General features: G+C 30.7%; 1 protein-coding gene across 1 annotated transcript; it reads left to right on the forward strand.

Moving 5' to 3' along the window:
* The first annotated feature begins 440 nt into the window (after positions 1-440).
* LOC139496248 (TBC1 domain family member 25-like) lies at positions 441-17,909 on the forward strand. Its single transcript, XM_071284745.1, has 6 exons — positions 441-735; positions 7,283-7,392; positions 8,481-8,629; positions 9,586-9,726; positions 10,511-12,944; positions 13,761-17,909. The coding sequence occupies exons 1-5, from the start codon at positions 679-681 to the stop codon at positions 12,484-12,486; spliced, it is 2,433 nt and encodes an 810-aa protein (XP_071140846.1). The 5' UTR covers positions 441-678; the 3' UTR covers positions 12,487-12,944; positions 13,761-17,909.
* The last annotated feature ends 1,132 nt before the right edge of the window (positions 17,910-19,041 follow it).

Here is a 19,041-nt window from a genome sequence, read left to right on the forward strand (position 1 = left end):
GATTAAATTATTATGATTTAATATATATATATATATGATCAGATATTGAGTCGGGTGTGGCAGCAGGGACGGATCCAGCCATTTTAAAAAGGGGGGATTCCCAACCCATAGTAAAAGGGGGGGTCCAACTATATCGGCTCCCATTCAAATGCATTGATCGTCAAAAAAAGGGGGTTCCAACTCCCGGACCCCCCCCCTTTTGGATCCGCCACTGGGCAATTTATATTTGCCGTTAGAACGTCTGTAAACCTCGGTTCATCCAAGGATTTGTATAGTCTATACAAATCCTTGGTTCATCCGAATAGACCCTCTGTATTTAATTCACCTGGTACCTTATTGATATTTTGAACCAGTCTATTGGATTATTTCATTTAAGTAGTAGGGAATACAGGCCATAAAATAGGTAACTTATTGTCCTATCATGCATACTTAAGTGAAATATACTGTTGATATTGTGTTACAACATGTGATTTGGGTATATTTAGTATATTGATGTTTTTTCAAATTATTATTTTTGGTCTATATTTTACACTGTAAAAACAGATTTACCCTTTCAAGGAAAACTCAATGTCAACCTGGAATAATTATTGTGACTTCCGGTATCTGATGGGTGACGTTAATCAGCTGGAGCTACTGTTCGAACAGATGACAACACTGACGTGATAGTTACTTGTCAATATGTCAGGGTTTTATGGAATTACAGAACGTAGAGAGGTCATTCGAGTAAAAATAAAGGTATTGAATTGACATTGTTCTTTAGACCTTACCCACAGTCCTAGCCATTTTGCAACCAGTTGCTGATGATGCACAGAACACTATCAGTATCATATGCATCTACTCAGAATCCCAATAAATGTATACCCTCAGACTCTCTTGTATTAGATCAACTGCACATACTCATAATTGAAAAAAGTCAGCCTGATCATAGTTGTTACTCAGAGGTAGAAGTATCGAGTATCATACATGAAATATAACACCAACAACAAATTATGTTGGTAATTTATTGCCCAAAGGATTTACAACAACACCTGGAACAGTTTGTTTTGGACAAGATTCGGATAGTATTAATATGGCCTTCATTCTATACAAATACTTGTCTTGCACAAATTATTTATAAAGTCAAACATTTTAAATGTAAAACTGTGTTAACAAAGGAATGTTTTCACTGAGTTTCAGGTAGCATTTTCCTTGTACTATGTTTTTGTTTCATATAATATATTTATTCTTGAATTGTTTTTATATTTTTTATTCATAAATTAAAAAGATATTGGGTGCATGTCTGTGTATCTTTAATCTGTCAAACCTTTGCAATTATAATGGTATACAGACACTACATGTACATTTTTGTACATGACATCAATAAATACAGACATGAATACAGTTACACAGAGAAAAATATGTACACTATTTACAATTATACTGATAGCATTTAGCCAAGAAGGCACACTTGGGAATTTATAAATCTAATGAAAGTACACAGCTTTCTCAATTTTGATTTTTTGTTTAAATTTATAAATTCTTAAACATCAATATACTTTGACAATTAACATATTTTTTTTTATCAATACATGTGTTTCTTTGACTTTATACTGACATCTCTTTAATTTACACTTCATAATAATATGAGGCAGGCATTACCTGTGAATGGGGACGAAGTCTGTATGAATTATTTTTTTTGTAACTTACATACATTGTATTTGTTAAAAAAAAAGAAATGGAAATACATTAACTTTTCCGATTTTGGTTCTGTTGTTAGGGATTTTACTTGTGACGTTATTCAGGTTATGATGTCATGTTCAATGTAAACGGTAAAAAAAGAAATGCAATGTATCAGGTAACGTTAATTCATATCAACATGATCAAAGACAAAGAATTATTAAAAATGAAATATTGGTATTATGTTCCTTGAGTTCCTATATTTTTCTAGACTACTAAAAGTCTCACGGCAACGAGATTGGAAGAAGGAAGTAGATTTTTGCGTTCTGCGCAAATGTGGGAATTAAAAAAAGCGACAAAAAAAATTTGAACGATTTTGAGTTCATTAGTACAATGAAAAATTCAGGAAGTTTTCCCGATTTTTTAATTTTTTTTTTATTGATTTTTCTACTGTAATAAGGGACTTCGTCCTCATATAATGAAAGTTATCTCCCAGATCTTTTGAGTTGCACAATTTACAAGTTCGTCTATTTCTCTGAATATGTGTCCATCTCCCTATCTCAATAGGTAATATATATGGGTCACAGAATGTTTGCAAACACATTATTTATAACTCAAATTTTTACCAGTAATGATGCAGTGATATACATTACTTAATGTAATTAACATTATTACTGCATAGTTAATAAAAACAAAGAGAGATACCTTGTCTGCATCCAAAAAAGAATCTACATTTTGTAAAGAAAGATGAAACATTTTGTCCTTATTATCTCCAAAGAATATACAATTTAATTATGGTTTAAAGTTGGATTCAACATAAAGACAATGCATCACAGTGTAAACAGAATTCCCCTACAAAACCAAGATCTTAGACCAACAATGATGAGGATACTTTTCAGCCTCTTGAATTTGAAAATCAAAAGTATTCTACATCTACCACTAACATCCTTCAGATATTTATTTATAGTAGATTGAGAAACTAGTTCTTGTAATTATATTATTCCATTTTCACCTTGTGGGTGCAAGTGCTGCCTTGTAGCGGCATTAGCCTGCTCTCTTTCAAAATCTACACAGGTGTTCTTTACCTACAAGAGATATGGCTCTCTCTTAACACGGGTCAGCCATTTATGGTCTCCTTACAAAGGACAATCATCGTTTTTTCAAGACCATACTGGCAAATGGTGTCAAGGGAGAGCAGAAAATTTAATCCTTGAAATTATTTCCCCTGAACATTAGTCGGTCAGAATTTATATTGTCTCGCATGTTTGTATCAGGGCTTCATAACTCTTTAAATTAGTTTAAAAAAAAAACCTGCAAAAAACTGTCAAAATAGCCTCATTTTGAGAACCTGTCATTAATATAGGCCAAGTATTTACTCAAAATGATATATTGCTACACTATGTATTTTACAAAGATAATGTGTGTAAAGTATCCCTTTGAGTAAATCTATGACTCACACATTTATGTATCTGTTTTGTCTGAAAACTATGCCTAAAATTGTCATTGAAGGTCAAACATACTGACATAAAAAGAGACCTTTCTGCACTGAAGTGTCCGTCATATAAACCTGTTCATTTATCAATAATTAATAAAATACATAATTTTGAAAGACTTGAATAATTTTACTATTTTTGGCAATTTACTGGGCAAATAATGGTGGGTATCATACCTCCGCCTTCCTTAATATGTAACCATAAACCCAAATACAAGTATATCTCATGAAATATATGTACATTGTATGATATTATCAGATTATTACATGTCATTTTTCATATCGCATGTATTATCAGCCCTAGGTTCAATATCAGCCCAAGAGCCGCACGGCTCGAGGGCTGATATTAACCGAGGGCTGATAATTCATGCGATATGAAAAATGACATGTTATGATCTTTTTATCATATGCTTCAACAGTAGAGAAAAATAACAGATTCATGTATTGATCCTTTTACGTGGTTCCCGAAGTTTAAAGAGTAAAAAAGTTCACGGCCGTCGGGCCCAAAATTTGAAACATTAAATATGAAACCTTTCTATCATATGCCTCAGAGAGAGAGAAAAAAAACCATTTTAATATGGACGAATCGGAAACAAAATAATTCAAAAATATACCTAATGATCATTGTTTGGAAAAGTCAACTTTTTAAAGAAACTTTCTAAATTATGTTTCAGAAAAACTTAAAAAATGCATTTATTAAATAATTTGTTTGTTTTTTTGTTTTTTGTTTTATTTTTTTAATTATTTTAAACAATATACTTTCCAGTATTCAAATAATTATTTTGTACACTACTTTGTAATGTTTTTCACTGAAAACGTAGCATTGAGGTGTATTTTCCGGAATTGGCCGAGTATTACCGGAATGCCATGTGATAACGTTACGGAAAGGCATATGATAACAATTGAAGCATGTGATAAACTTTTCATATCAGCCCGCTAAGCACCAATTCGAAAAATATGGAATTTACGTCAATTTAATGCTATTATCATACGGTAAAATTTATATGTTATTTAGTCTAAGTATATGATAAATATATATATATGTAGTATTTTATGTACATAAAGTTAAAAATCTCTTCCAAAAATGAGGCAAATCTGCAATATGTAAATTGCTGTTTGCTATATATCTAATATATGTACACATACAATGTATATACATGTACATGATATATACAAATTTATGTTAATGTAGTAAATGAAAGTTTTTCCTACATTGAATTTGGTTTTAGTATATATGGTTTGAATTTTTTTTTGCATCACTTACATTAGTTTGATATAAGAATTTATAATTCCTATTTGTTGGTGTAATGTTTGTGACTTAAGAATTTATAATTCCTATTTGTTGGTGTAATGTTTGTGACTTAAGAATCTTTCAGAATCATGGAAAAATATAAGAATTCGAAATGAAAAAAATAAATGAACATGACAAATTTAAATTCTATTTCCAGTTTCTGATTATGAAAACCAAGGATTTGTATAGTAAGACTTACTATACAAATCCTTGTGAAAACAATGGGCATATTGCAGTGTGCATTGTTTTTTTTTAATTGCATGTTATAATTTTGAATTAAAGTAAGGTTATTTAATATTATATAATATCATATATTTATGACAAATGTCAAAATGCTGAATTGTCATCTTTTTCGTCAGTTTATATTTTAAGTGCATTAACCCATTATCATAAAATGGATATGCTAATAACCTTTAAGTCGAAGACCTTGAAGCTAATCTCAATTATATTTACTAGGGACTAACAACAAAATAATAGCTGATCAACAAGATTATATAAGTTAAAAGTATACTTAATCTCTCATTTTATCAAGGTCCCTGATTGCATTGGTTAGGGAGCTATATAAACATTAATTAGGATCATAAGTGAAGAAAAATTATTCACATTGTATTGAAAATTCATGATGCCATTATCGTCATGTTGGTTAAATGGGATTTCTAAAATAAAATTTTATATAACATGACAAAGTTGGGAGTTCAAGTGGGGATAATATAGAAGTAGTTATCCAATTTTATTCTAGAAATAAAAATTAAATCTGATTCATTAGATAATTAGACTGGGTAGTAAAATATAACCAACATATATAACTAGCAGTGGATTGAATTCTAAAACAATGTTTTTATTGACTATAAAGGACTCTTTTAAACAGAGGAAATTTTGTTCAGTACTATTAGAAACTGAGAAGGTATGTTATTTGATAATAACAAATGATAAGTATTTTTTAGGACTTGATTTTAAGATTGTATTACGACTGGAGACTACAGGTTACACCTCTTCCTTGTAAGATTACAACTTTTAAAGAATTATTTATAGAATGAGAGCTTTTTTACTAAATTTAACATATGGTGCATTTTTTGTCCAGTAACTTCTGCAGTTTTCATTTTTTAGCAAACATTTATTTTGTAGAATGTTTGTACACATATAATATATGTGTTGTATTCTCCCCAGGGCCTTAAAGCACCATGGTACCGGTCATACAAGATAGCACAATGGTAAATATTTTTACCATTGTGCTATCTTGTATGATTTTATATACTTGAATGTATAGGGGCTATGGTGCTATATTTTTTGGGAAACCAGTGCAATGTAAATTTCCATGGTGCTACATGTATTATAAAATTCTGGGGAGAACACTGTACATGTATGTTTGCATGTGCATAACATCAGAATCATTATTTTTCCTCTGTATTAATCAAGAACCACTTGGCATCATATGTGTCTTACAGACAGAAGATAAATGTCGTTTGAAGCACAAACAAAAAAATACTGAACTCTCATTATAATTTTTCATCGTAAATGTTCATTTATTTCCTGAAAAAATGTGAACAAAATAAATGTTCACAATTTTTTTTTAAAATTTATTCAGAAAGCATATTTTTATTCACCTAGGAATGTTTTTTTTTCTTCATTATTATGATATAAATCTATATATATGTAAAAGTAGTGAGTTTGGAACACCACCATCAACGATTTGTAGCAGTAAATATTGAATTAAAATAACAGGCATACATTTTTGTGAACTTTTGCTGTCTATTTAGGTTTTCTATTGGTTTAATTTGTGTGTCTTTCTGTTTACATTTTTTATTGCCTCTAAATAAGTATCTTTTCCTTGTGTTTTAAAGTTTTTGTTTTTTTTTGGGGGGGGGGGGTGTTAAAATATAAGAAAAAAATATTGTCTATATGGATTTAATGATAAATGTCTATCAATCAATCTTTAAAAATGGAAACAGAAGTGTACTATCGTCATATCTTGAAAAATTATCTGCTTATTCAAATTCTCAAAAATGTTGCAATAGCCTGACCTTCAAAATTTCACTATGATATTTATATTCATCTTCAGTGTAAATTTGAACTTGAAAAGTAGACAAGTTGATAAACAGATTTATCTGATTAGATTTAGACACACATAATTTTCTTGCATTTGGAGTGCAGAGTTAATAACCTTTTTAAACAATTTAAATTTTTCAAGTACCTAGTAAATGTACAAATTTAATTTGCATATGTAAAAATAGGAATAACCATTTAAAAAGTTATTGTATGTAAAGGAGGAAGGATGTAGAGAGAAATATTTATCAGTATAATTTACATTTCAGAAATAACTATAGGTATATTATAAGTATGAAAGTACTTTTTTGTTAGTACATCATGTGCAAATAGATCATTTGTGTAGATAGGGCCAATTTCTTTCACTCATGCATGGAGTGAAAATCTGAAATAAACTTAAACTCTACTAGAGCTGAAAATTTAAATTTTCTAAAAGCATACTCGTATTTAAAGATTTGGATTAACATCCATAAAATCTGAATGTTATATAGTCAAGTAACGGCCAAAATTCACATGCTTAGATCCAGGACCTTATTTTTATTTTTTGCTAGATTTGTCCAATGACATAGACAAAGTAATATGTGAAAGGGGAACACATAAACATGATGAAAGGGTATTTCAAGGTAATTTAAAATTGAAGTGTTGGTCTTATGGAGTTTCAGACTAAATGGCTGTCCCAAAATTAGGACAGACTCAAACCTTATTATCACTCAAAAAACAACTTTTATTCAGCTTGCATTAAGATATACTTAAGTTACTATCTACCTTATTTCTATAGACACATGTACTTATCTTTTCAGAAACATGATGGGTTCATGCAGCCAGAATGCAAGAAGTTTTCTCTGGATCCTCAGATAACATCATTTGAGATGTTACAGCACATTGTAGCAAGTGCATTCAGCATTAAAGGGTAAATACAGTAATATTTAACTATAGATATGTAGTGTATAACAGCCCATATCTCCATATCAATTGTACTTTTTTAATCCACAAACAGGTAGTGACCACTTATATTTGAAATGACATGATGAAATTTTCCCAAAGTGCTACAGACAAAGCTATTAATAATATGTTGTACCAATATTTGTCCTAAAAAAAATGAACATTTAAATTTATGGTTCACCATGTGCCAACACTCATAATATCCACAAGAATTACACATGATGAATAGTAATGAATTTACAGTACTTATGCCCCTACCGTAGCGGAGAGGGAATTCAGTTTTACCCTTGTCCTACAGTACATGTATGTCCATACTCTCCGTACATCTCAAAATTGCTCAACCAAAAAGGCAAATGTTATGATAATTATACATAATGCTTATTACAACAAAACACAGGTCTATTTAGAATTTTTGATGACATCATTTTTACTGTTCTAGGGTAAGCCCCTTTACAAATGGAAAAAGTGCTGAATGTTTGGATTCCGTTCTCTTACTTAAGTTTGCCCCAACCAAATGAATGCTGTGTAACATATGTATTATGCTTATTACCACAAAACTCAGATCAAGTACAAATTTGGGTAGTGTCACTTTTACAGTTCATGAGTTATGTCCGTTTATAACATTATATATTGCTATTCGGGGCATTTTAGTCCCATGGACACATTTCCCATTTATTTGAATTTCAAGTGGTGTGTTATGTAGATTTTTTTTTATTCTTTATCTCTTTAAAGATCAAGGATAAAGATAACCAGTATCAATGTCACTTTACTGTTCTAAGTTCTTCAGATAAGTTTGATTGAAATATATACTATGTTGTATCCTTGATTGTTTTATATTGTCAAGGGTGTAGACCTGAATCCTGAATAAAAGGAGAGGAGAGTTTAACAAATTCCATCATTTGATCAAACATTTATACAATGCATGGATGTTAGTGTGTCCTTTTAACTCCCTTCTGTTGCTACCGTGAATAAATTTACACTGTTGTATCATAGAAGTACTAGTACTCTCATCAATTGGTGACTGATAATGCTGTATTGACTGTTTATGGTTTTTAGTGACTTTACCTTGAGTTACCTGGCCAGAGATGATGAAGGACAAGAGATCTACCTGAGTATGTTATCTGATTGGGATATGGATGCTGCCTTCCAGAGTGCCTCTGACCCTTGTCTCCAGATTAAAGTGGACCTCAAACCTTTTGATGATGGTTAGTTCCGTAAACAATACTTTATATATCGTATTTGAAACACCATTTTGTTTTCATTGTCACTCTTTCAACAAATGTCCATGTATGTGAGATATAAGAAATATATTCCTCCTAAATCTTCAATTTGATATGGTATTGAAATTTGAAATTTTAGGTTGTTTACTGTTCATATATAGGGATATGTGATTTTGAACAATAGTAAAGTGTGCTGAATGTGTATCTGGCAAGACATCTGACCTTGAACTAATTTTTATTGTTCAATCATTAAATGTTAAATTTACTGTTCCTCAGACACTATAAGTAAACTGGCATCTATATTTTGAATAGGTAATGTATGTAATGTGTACTTGACTGTAGCAAGGTCTTATTGACAAATTGACCTTGATCTCATTTTCATTCAATGTTGAATTTTTGTGGCTATGTCTGTTACTGAGATAGCTGCCAAAATGTTACACATGTATATGCAATTGGTCAACTATAGTTGGTGTACGTGTCCATCTGGCATGGTTCATCTGAACTTTACCTCATTTGTATTGCAAAATGGATTATTGACAATGTTTAGTTTATGTGATATAAAAATAAGAATATGTGATATGAGTGCCAAAAGGTCAACTCTCCACCATGGACAAAATGATGTAGAAGGTTATCAACTATAGGTCATAGTTGTAGTTTTAGGAAAACAAGATTTCAACATAATTTTAATCATGATGGGCAAATCAGGCAAGACATTATAGTGTGTGCACTTCTATTTCTTGATAATTTGTGTATGAAATTACAATTTTCTAAATAAATATCTTTGAATGTTGTTATAAATGATTGTTCAGATACATGTAGCTGTACTGTGTAATGAGTGTTTATGTAACTAAAGGAAACACAAATATGTTGATTGTGTAAGCTAGAAACAAATACAGATTTTAATTGCTATGTGTATAATTTATTTGACCTTTATTTTATAGGTTTAGATGACTGGGATATAATTGGACCTGTTGATTTTCCACAACAAAGGGCACAGGGCTATCTAGATGGTGGCTCTCTTCTTGGCACCTTGACCAGTCAAGTGGGTAAAACTGTTTCAAGGTCAATGCAGAAAGTAATGGGTAGGTATATGCTATTCATTCATCATGTTTATGGATAGTGCATTTGTGTAGATTTAACTTTAGTTTTTCATTATCATCTGTTCATGGTGAAGTTTTAGAAGAAGATGAACTCGTGATTGAGTGGTCTCATTTTGTTCATTTGTAACATTAAGCTTGTTAGTCAGATACAAACATATTGCCATGATAAGTTACATCAAATTTGGTATGCATAGTCACAATCAGAATGAAATAAAGTACTATAATTTTCATCATTTAAAGTCCAAAGTTTTTCTTAGACTATTAGTTCTGGTTGATTTAGACACACTAAAAATATTTGAAAGCCAAGGATGCAATAAATATTCAAAAAAGACAAGGAGCTATAAATTATGTCTTTTGCCCATGTTTCAAAGGCAAATTGTTAATATTTACATGTATATAGGGGAAAATTATCACCCCTGACACTCAAATTGTGAAATTACGCTTATAAAGTAAGTGAGTTTACTGTACCCTTAGAGTATGCTTGTAAATTTGTTAGCAAAGAAGAAAAGTCTTCATAATCCTTACCGCTTGCCAGCTTAATTTATAACCCAGGTTTACAATGTATCATGCTACTGTATATGTCTGATGAAATTTTGGACCTTGTACAGTGGAAAGGATATTTGTATTTCAGGATCTCCCAAAATTACAGGAAAACAGACCAGAAAACATGATGTCCCTCTACGATGGTAGGCTGGGCCAAAAATCACTGTTAAAAGATATAACTGTTGTTTAGGGATTGCTTTTACCTTCATTTTATATTTTTTAGGTTTCAAAGGTGAGGAAGAATCCAAGTACAAACCAAGCAAGTCTCCCGTAACAGATTTGGAGTTCAGAAATTATCTAGATTCATCTGGTCATATGGTAAAACCTGAAGAACTGAGACTAAGTATTTATCAAGGTGGAATAGAAGCCTCTTTAAGAAGGGTTGTGTGGAGACATCTTTTAAACATTTTTCCAGCTGGACTTTCTGGTAAAGAGAGATTTGATTATATGAAAACTAAGGAAAATGAATACTACAAATTACGTGATCATTGGAAAGAGCATTTCAAAAATGGTTCATTATCAGAGGAAATAAAACATGTAGCAACAATGGTAAAAAAAGATGTTTTAAGAACTGACAGAACTCATAAGTTTTATTCAGGAAGTGATGACAACAAAAATCTGATCACTTTATTTCATGTTTTAGTAACTTATGCTGTGACGCATCCTGAGGTATCATACTGTCAAGGAATGAGCGATGTTGCTTCCCCTCTTCTTGTCATACAAAAAGATGAAGCTCAAGCTTATTTATGTTTTTGTGCATTGATGAACAGATTACGAACAAATTTCTTGTTTAATGGCAATGCTATTGAAACCAAATTTCAACACCTTCAAGATTTGATCAGAATTCATGACCCTGTGTTTTACGAATATCTTAAAAATGTGAATGCTTCAGACATGTTTTTCTGTTACCGATGGTTACTTTTAGAATGTAAAAGAGAATTCCCATTTGAAGATTCCTTGTATATGTTGGAAGTGATGTGGAGCACATTACCACCAAGTCCTCCAGATCTTGAACTCGCGCTAGCCGATCCAGATTATCGTCCAGATTTTCTATCCATGCCTCCAACTTCTCCTTCCTTTACATCAAAACAAAACATTTATGCACAGTTATTGGCTAGGCGTATTCATATTCATTCTTCTAAAGTTAAGGACATAACTAATGCTAGTCAGATCAGTGTTGGTACCAGTGTAAATAACAATTTGTCAGCAGATGACAACTCACCATTAGAGGAAAAAATGCTGTCTCAAGACTATCCTTCAGTTAATGATGAATTAATGACAAAATCTATCATACTCAAGTCTTCTTCTATTGACAATTCTCTCAAAGAAACCTGTCCTATTCATGGGTATAAAAGCATGGATATAGAGAGAACGTATTCTACAGTTGAAACTGTAGATGAGGAAGATGAAAATAATTCAGTAGAGAATACTGTTAATTCTATGGTTGGTGAAAAATCTTTGGAAACAGAAAATGGTAAAAGTAATTTTTGTGATGACCATGTTATTTCTGAAGATTTTAATCTACAAAGAAACAATGAGTTTGATGAAGAAGACTTAAAAGTTGAAATAAATCATGAAACGGAGGATCATGATGAACATAACAACAGTCAGGATAGTAATTGTGAGAACGACAGTGGACATGGACAAAGTCAGTTTTATATTTCTCTAGAATCTAGTGAGGAACCTGAAGCACCCAAACCAACCCCTCCCCCAACTAAAGGATCATTCTTTGACAATGTTAAAAAGAGAATTATGGTATCACCATTAAAAAAGCAATCTGATGCAGTCTCAAAAACTTCTAATTCAAAACTTGCTGCAGACAACAGGTCAAATAGTGTTTCTTCAAAAGGTAGTGAAAATTATCATTCCAAAAATGGCTTCAGTGATTCACTGCAAGATGACTCTGGTATGAACTCGGCTCTGTCTTCAATTGAGGTAATAACGAACGATAATTTGTTGGAGTTACCTCCCCCTGAAGAGTTTGGTAGTGGGAATCCATTCCTGATGTTCATTTGTCTCACGCTACTTCTACAACACCGGGATGTAGTTATACAGAACCATTTAGAATATGATGAGATGGCAATGTTGTTTGACAAAATGGTACGAAAACATGATGTCCACAAAGTCCTTCATCAGGCAAGAATCCTGTACGCTGATTATCTTCAAAGTCAGCAGAAAAAAATACAAGAAAGTGTGTAAATGCCTTATGTGTTGTTCAATAGCTGCAGTTGTACAATTTATGCATATTATAATTGTTTTTGCAAAAATTTGGTGCTGATCTCTTATGTTTTCATAGCTTACCAGTGTAATAATTTTCATCATTTTTCAATTTTCAATGATTCTTTTCTCTTTTTTTTTATATTTGAACCTAGCAACAACAACTGAATTAATTTAATCTCTCTGACTTTCTGTTTCAAAATGTGTCATTATCACCTAACCTATTTTCAATGTATCATTTTCATTTGGTTTTAGTTGGTTTATTTATCTGTTCCTAAGTAGCTGCAAAACAAGTGACTAAGCCAACACATTTTATGTGTAGTAAAATGTATAGATATGACAGTCTGACCAAGATAATATGGTCTTCACTCTTGACCTCTTTTCATACTTCATGTGAAATATTCAGGACTAGGTCCTGGCAAATAATTTTACCATGCCATGTTATTGCGAACCCTATCTTAGTTTTCCATAGATTCACCTGCAAGTTACCTGTCCATTTAAACTTTTGTAAGTCCTATTGTCCCATCTAACAAATACAAGAGGTATTGTTCTCTGTGTAGTTTATTCACTGGGACCTTTAAATTTCTTCTAGGAGAAATATATCACTCATTGATTAATTTACCTGACCAAAAAATTATCTTCTTTTTTATTGAAATACTTCTAATAACTCACATAAACTGTATGCAATATTGTATTTATTCAATATTATCATTAATATATTTTCAATCTGTTCAATATAAAATCTGGTTTAATACTAAAAAGTTTATTTCAGACACATTTTTTAGTATTTTCCAATGAATTTACATGTTTTTGTTGTTGTTCATTTATAGACTTATGTTTATGAAGACCTTAATTTAAAAATAATAATATTCAATTTTTTATTTATCAAACACACAAAAATATTGAATATTTGATCAGAAATCAACTTTTAATTTTTGAATCAGTATTACAAATGTAATATTGAACACATTAAAAACGAGTTACTCCAGGTATCGAATAAATACAACACCACATGCAGTTTTGTGAGTCCTTACATAGTATTGGTATAAGTATTTTTTCTTCATTGACAGTTCAATTTTTTACTCAGGTAGATTAATCAATGAGTGATATATTTCTCCTAGAAGAAATTTAAAGGTCTGAGTGAATAAACTACACAGAGAACAATACCTGTTGTATTTGTTAGATGGGACAATAGAACTGCCAAAAGTTTAAATGGACAGGTAACTTGCAGGTGAATCTATGGAAAACTACGATAGGGTTCGCAATAATATGCATGCCATTTCATTGGTTGTGCTTGTTAATGTATATAAGAAGTATATATGTTGGTCTTTCATTTTCAAACTTTATTTATTTAATTTTAATTTTTAAGACCAGATATCTGTTAACAAATTTTGTTGAAGAATTATCTATAATGAGATCATACTTGACATGTGTCATTAAACTTTGACCTTACTTTGAAAGTGTCATTGGACTCTGGACGTACTTTCAAAGTTTATTGACATTTGATTGGGATATCAGAGTGGACTGGGTCCATAAAGAAAACATGCAAATTTCTGTCTCAGTTTCTATAATAGATCCAATTGTAAGTGCATTCTATATATGGAGGGTACTCTGGTATCTCAAGTTCCTAGCAAGTCCTTAAAAGACACAATCCATAATCCATAAGATGTTGGCTCAAACTCGGCCTAAGTATTATACAAATTTGTCTTTTCTTTATAAATAACTTCAGCACAAGTGTGCCACTGGGTGTAGGGCAGGCTGCAATCAATCAAACAAATTGGTCATCATTGTTCAAAGTTTTACACGAAAAATAATTGCTTAATATCTATAGATAACTAGCTATATTTGAAAATAAGGGAGTAATTTATTATGAAATTTTTGACTTTCTGAACAGTATTATTAGCTTAGATAGGAGTAAAAATGTATAATTTATTTAGAATGATGGAATGACAAAGTTGTATGTTCATATATATTAATTTCTTCAATTAGTTTGTGCATATTTATATATATATTTGTTAATAATATAATGTGTAATTGACAATTCTTCGAGAAAAGTATATTTAAAAAGATAATGTAAATTCACAAATTTTCAAGATGTACAATAATCATGATAATTGTAAAAAATGTGACAGAGTAAATTATAAGCAACACATTAATGGCAGGTTTTAAAACTCTGATATCATTAAAATGCTAGATTATCAGAAATCACATAAATTCATTAGTAAAATTATGAGTAAATTGTTCAATATTTGAACCAATAAATGCACATAATTATTTATAAATTTACATTTACATGTCAACATCATATAACCACATGTTTATTGCCATTTTTTGGTGTCCATCTTAGTCTATTAACTTTTATTTAAATCTTCTGGTGTTTAATTTTAACCACTACTGGCCGGTAGGTTTACGATAACAAAGTATCACAATCATCTGTTGAAAACAGATTTTTATCAAATGTCATATTTTAAACTACATGTATGTTCTTTGTCACATTATCAGATACCATTTTGTCAGATCAAGAACTCAACATTTTTAGGTATTATTTATTAAGTTCTTCATATTAATCACCATCATATACAGTTAATTGTGCAGATATTTGATCTAATCAAAAACCGTTGCTTATGATTTTATAAACTCTACATTTTTATTTAAAATCATCCCAGCTTCATGGACAGATAATATTTGATTGTTATTGTTGGTACATGTATTGATGTATTGGCAGTCTGTCGAACACATCTGGTGTGTGTATGTCATTGATTATCAATATTGTTCTGTTTGTTTATTTTTATTTTCTATGGAAAAAACTTTCACTGTAAAATTATTGACAAATTTTTATGTATACAGTATCTGACGATGGAAGTTTTTTAACGACCTTGACTGAGTATGCAGACCTCACACAGTTGGAACTTTATCTGAAACATTATACTCTGGCATCAATATTTGTGTCTGCTTAAATGAAAGGAGACCTTAATTTGTTGCCCCCCCCCTCCCCCCTCCCCTTTTTGTCTTGTGGTTAGATTATCCTGTTTTGATATATAAACCAGTAAATCCACATAGTGTTACCCTTTGATGTAGACAAGATTAATTTGATAGTAATTGATCTATCACTATAAATGGTGTATGACATACCTTCATCACTGACCTTTTACCTTTAACTGCTAGATTAAAGTATTAATATTTTACAATAAGGAATCTTGCCCTTTTTAACAAAGAATGAACTTAAGATGTTGGTTAATTGCAATGTAAGGGTGTGTCATGTACTATCATTGTAGACTTTATTTATGACCTTGACCTTTAATGGAAGGGGCAAATTATTTCTTTTTATGTTTACCTATCATACAAGATATGGTAAGGCAAAATATGTCAATGTAAAACTTGTTTTTTCACTTCTAAATTGAATACTTTTTGGCCAAGAATTTGATCTTTGACAGAATAATGTACTGCATGGCAGGAATTAGCTTGTGGGTATATCTTTATAATGTATTCCTGAACTTTTTGGACATATGAACTTTTTTTTTAAGGGTCAAACAGTTTATGTTTTTGGCTAGTAAGCTTGTCCAGTTAAGAACTTTTTGTATCTTTAGACATAGACTTGTTTTTCCTGAATTGAACATGTACATACCTGTAAGTAAATATCATGCATACATACCATCTCAAACCAGCTGAGTGAAGCTTGGAGCCTCTTGTTTGTTTTTGTAAATTTTCTGCTTTATTGTTTCTTTGAAAGGATTTTTTCAGTTGTATTTTTGTAACATAAAATCTCTAAATATAAATTCATGTCCATTTTTACTATATTATCTGTCAATATCTACGACCTTGACAGTTTATTTATACTTGTTTAGTGTAGAATGGGACATAAAATATAAGTTTGTTTGAAGCTTTTAATTGTGATCTTATTTCTCAAATTAGCTCTCAGGAAAAAAATCTATTCTGAATTGCATTTTGTAAGACAAGTTACCAGAACTCTGTTGAAAAAGACTTTAATTTTATATAGATTTTTCATTTGATTTTTTGTATCATATTAGAAATAACAACATATCTTTAAAGGAAGAAATTATAGTTTCAGTTTTTTACAAAATTTAAGATTAAGCTTCCCTGCAGTTGATTTCTGGGTCAACAACAGGTTAAAGTTAATGTTTGTGGCCTGCAATGCTGAAAACAACAAATGTTTAATTATCACCAAATCTTTCAAAAATTCAAAGCATTGTGCTTCTATCTAATTTGTATTTAATTTTTAGTTATAATGTCAGTGGAATATATCATGTAAAATTTGTGCTTTAGATGGTATATATTGTATAAATTAAAGTTTGTGGGTTATAGAGGTGATAGTTGGCAGCAGTATTTAATAGTTTTTAAATTCAATTATATAATTGATCCTATAAATCCAGGAGGTTGGTAGATAGAAAACATCTGTGATTTTTAAAAAGATAAATGAAAACAGATTATATTCAATTTTGCTGCTTATAGAGATAATAAAGGAGATTCAGTCATTTGATGAATATGTTCGGATAAATGTGCAATCCAACTAATATAACTTATTGTAATTTAAAATTTTTGGTTCAGTCGTACTTGATCAAAAAGTTACTGGGTAGGTCATTAAACATCCCAACCAACCAACATACTTTGGATTCATTTATATTTGTTGGATACACATTTTCGTGGATTTCGTAGATACAAGATTACCACAAATTTAAATGTTCAACGGATTCCAATTTTTCTAAAGGAAAATATGCAGACTTTGTCAAAAACATGGAATTTAATATCCCCAAAAACTTGCGTTTTCGGGGCAAGTTTTCGTCAATCCATGAAAATTGGTACACATGAAAATAAAACAGTAGTTGTAAAGGGGATTTTGCTTGATGCCAAATAAACATCATATACGACACTTTGATCATATCATAATTTAAACTTTTGCCTGAATTGCCCTGTTTTCAAAGGGTGCATAGTTTGAAATGTCACATTCACTATGCACTGGAAAACATGTGATAATTAGGTTGTGTTGGCACTATAGATGGTTGCCCGATGGGTGAATGAGGCTTAAGATTGTTTTTATCTAAATAATACACATTATAATATTCTGAATAACCATTTAATATACTGAGTCCTGTACATGAGCGGAATTCCTCAAAATTTATCTAAATTTATTCTTATAATATATGTACTTGTAATTGTCTTTTAAAAATACAGTTCATAAAATCTTTTAGTGCAGTTGAGCATTTAATATTTACTTAAAACAACTGTTAAAAGGGTTTCTTATAAAAGATTATGTATATTGATTGTAAATGTAGTTAAATTCAACCATGTTAAAACCAGAATACTTATAAATTTTGATTTATGTGATATTTGTTGAAGTTACTTCCAAATGTTTATGCTTCTTGTAAAATATAACATTGAAGTGAAAATGTGTTTGATTTTATTGTTTTAGCTCCACAGTACATCTTTGTATAAAAATATGGAGATGTGCATGGTATGAAATGTCAATGAGATAACTATCTACCAGAGATAAAAAGAGGAGGTTGCAAAGAACTATAGGTCACTGTACAGCCTTAAACAATGAGCAAAAACCAATAAAAGTGAAGTCAGCTATAAAATGCCTGATCATGACAAAATATGAAACATCTCAAAAGAGAAAACCAATGGCCTGTTAAACTTCTTACAAAAGTCTGAATTGACTATATATAGCTAGGATTGTCAGTTTTCCTGCTGAAGACCCCTTGTTCTCTCAAGGTTTTTCCTCCACCAATAACAACTACATGTCACAATACAGCCAATGTGCTGATAGTAGCATTAAAGACCAACTATTAATCAATATAAAATGTGTGAAAAGCAAAGAAGATAAATATAAAAAAAAAAATTGGAAGTTTTTTTTCTTGATACAACACACCTCTTGGATTACGTCATTGTTGTGACATCAATATCCCAAGTCCAATTACAAAGTACCGAGATAAAGAATATCATTGATAATTCTGAAGACATACAAAAGTTTTAACAGCATTGTGGACATGTGTGGAGATATCATTCATATTTGTACCGACGTCATTTATATCAATAAAAACACATGCTGAGACTGATATATACTGGTGAGGGTTTTTTACTATCAAATTAGATAAACATTATGACGTGATTAAAGTAAAAGGTGTAGAACAAATTTTGTTCCTCCCCCCTGATATTAAAAGTTATCCATGTTGACTTAGCTTCTATGTTTAAAAGGTTAGAACTAAATAGAGGTACAAAGTTTTAACATTACAGGGGTATTAGACATTGACAACAGAATTCAAAGCTCAGTTTGTAAAATAAAGTTTCAAACTTTTTTCAAACAAGAACTGAAGACCCAGCATAAAGTTCATTTTTGGATCCATGAATATTTTTATGGAACAGCTCTAATATGTTATGAAAGATTCCAAGCTAAATGGGAATAAGGAAAAAACTGTCTGCCATATCTGGCAATCACTTATAAGGTACATCTGCTTATTATAAAGCTCAGGACCAAATATCAAATCATTTCATTATACATCAGCAGAGCAATATGAAATG

Source organism: Mytilus edulis, chromosome 1 (genome assembly GCF_963676685.1).
Source record: "Mytilus edulis chromosome 1, xbMytEdul2.2, whole genome shotgun sequence".
NCBI lineage: Eukaryota > Metazoa > Mollusca > Bivalvia > Mytilida > Mytilidae > Mytilus > Mytilus edulis.

Excerpts from the sequence above, each read along its gene's own strand:
- LOC139496248 (XM_071284745.1), top strand. The coding sequence starts at position 679 with ATGTCAGGGTTTTATGGAATTACAGAACGTAGAGAGGTCATTCGAGTA. Across the intron at positions 7,393-8,480 it reads AGTGCATTCAGCATTAAAGG|TGACTTTACCTTGAGTTACC; the intron begins GTAAATACAGTA and ends TATGGTTTTTAG. Across the intron at positions 9,727-10,510 it reads GTCAATGCAGAAAGTAATGG|GTTTCAAAGGTGAGGAAGAA; the intron begins GTAGGTATATGC and ends TATATTTTTTAG.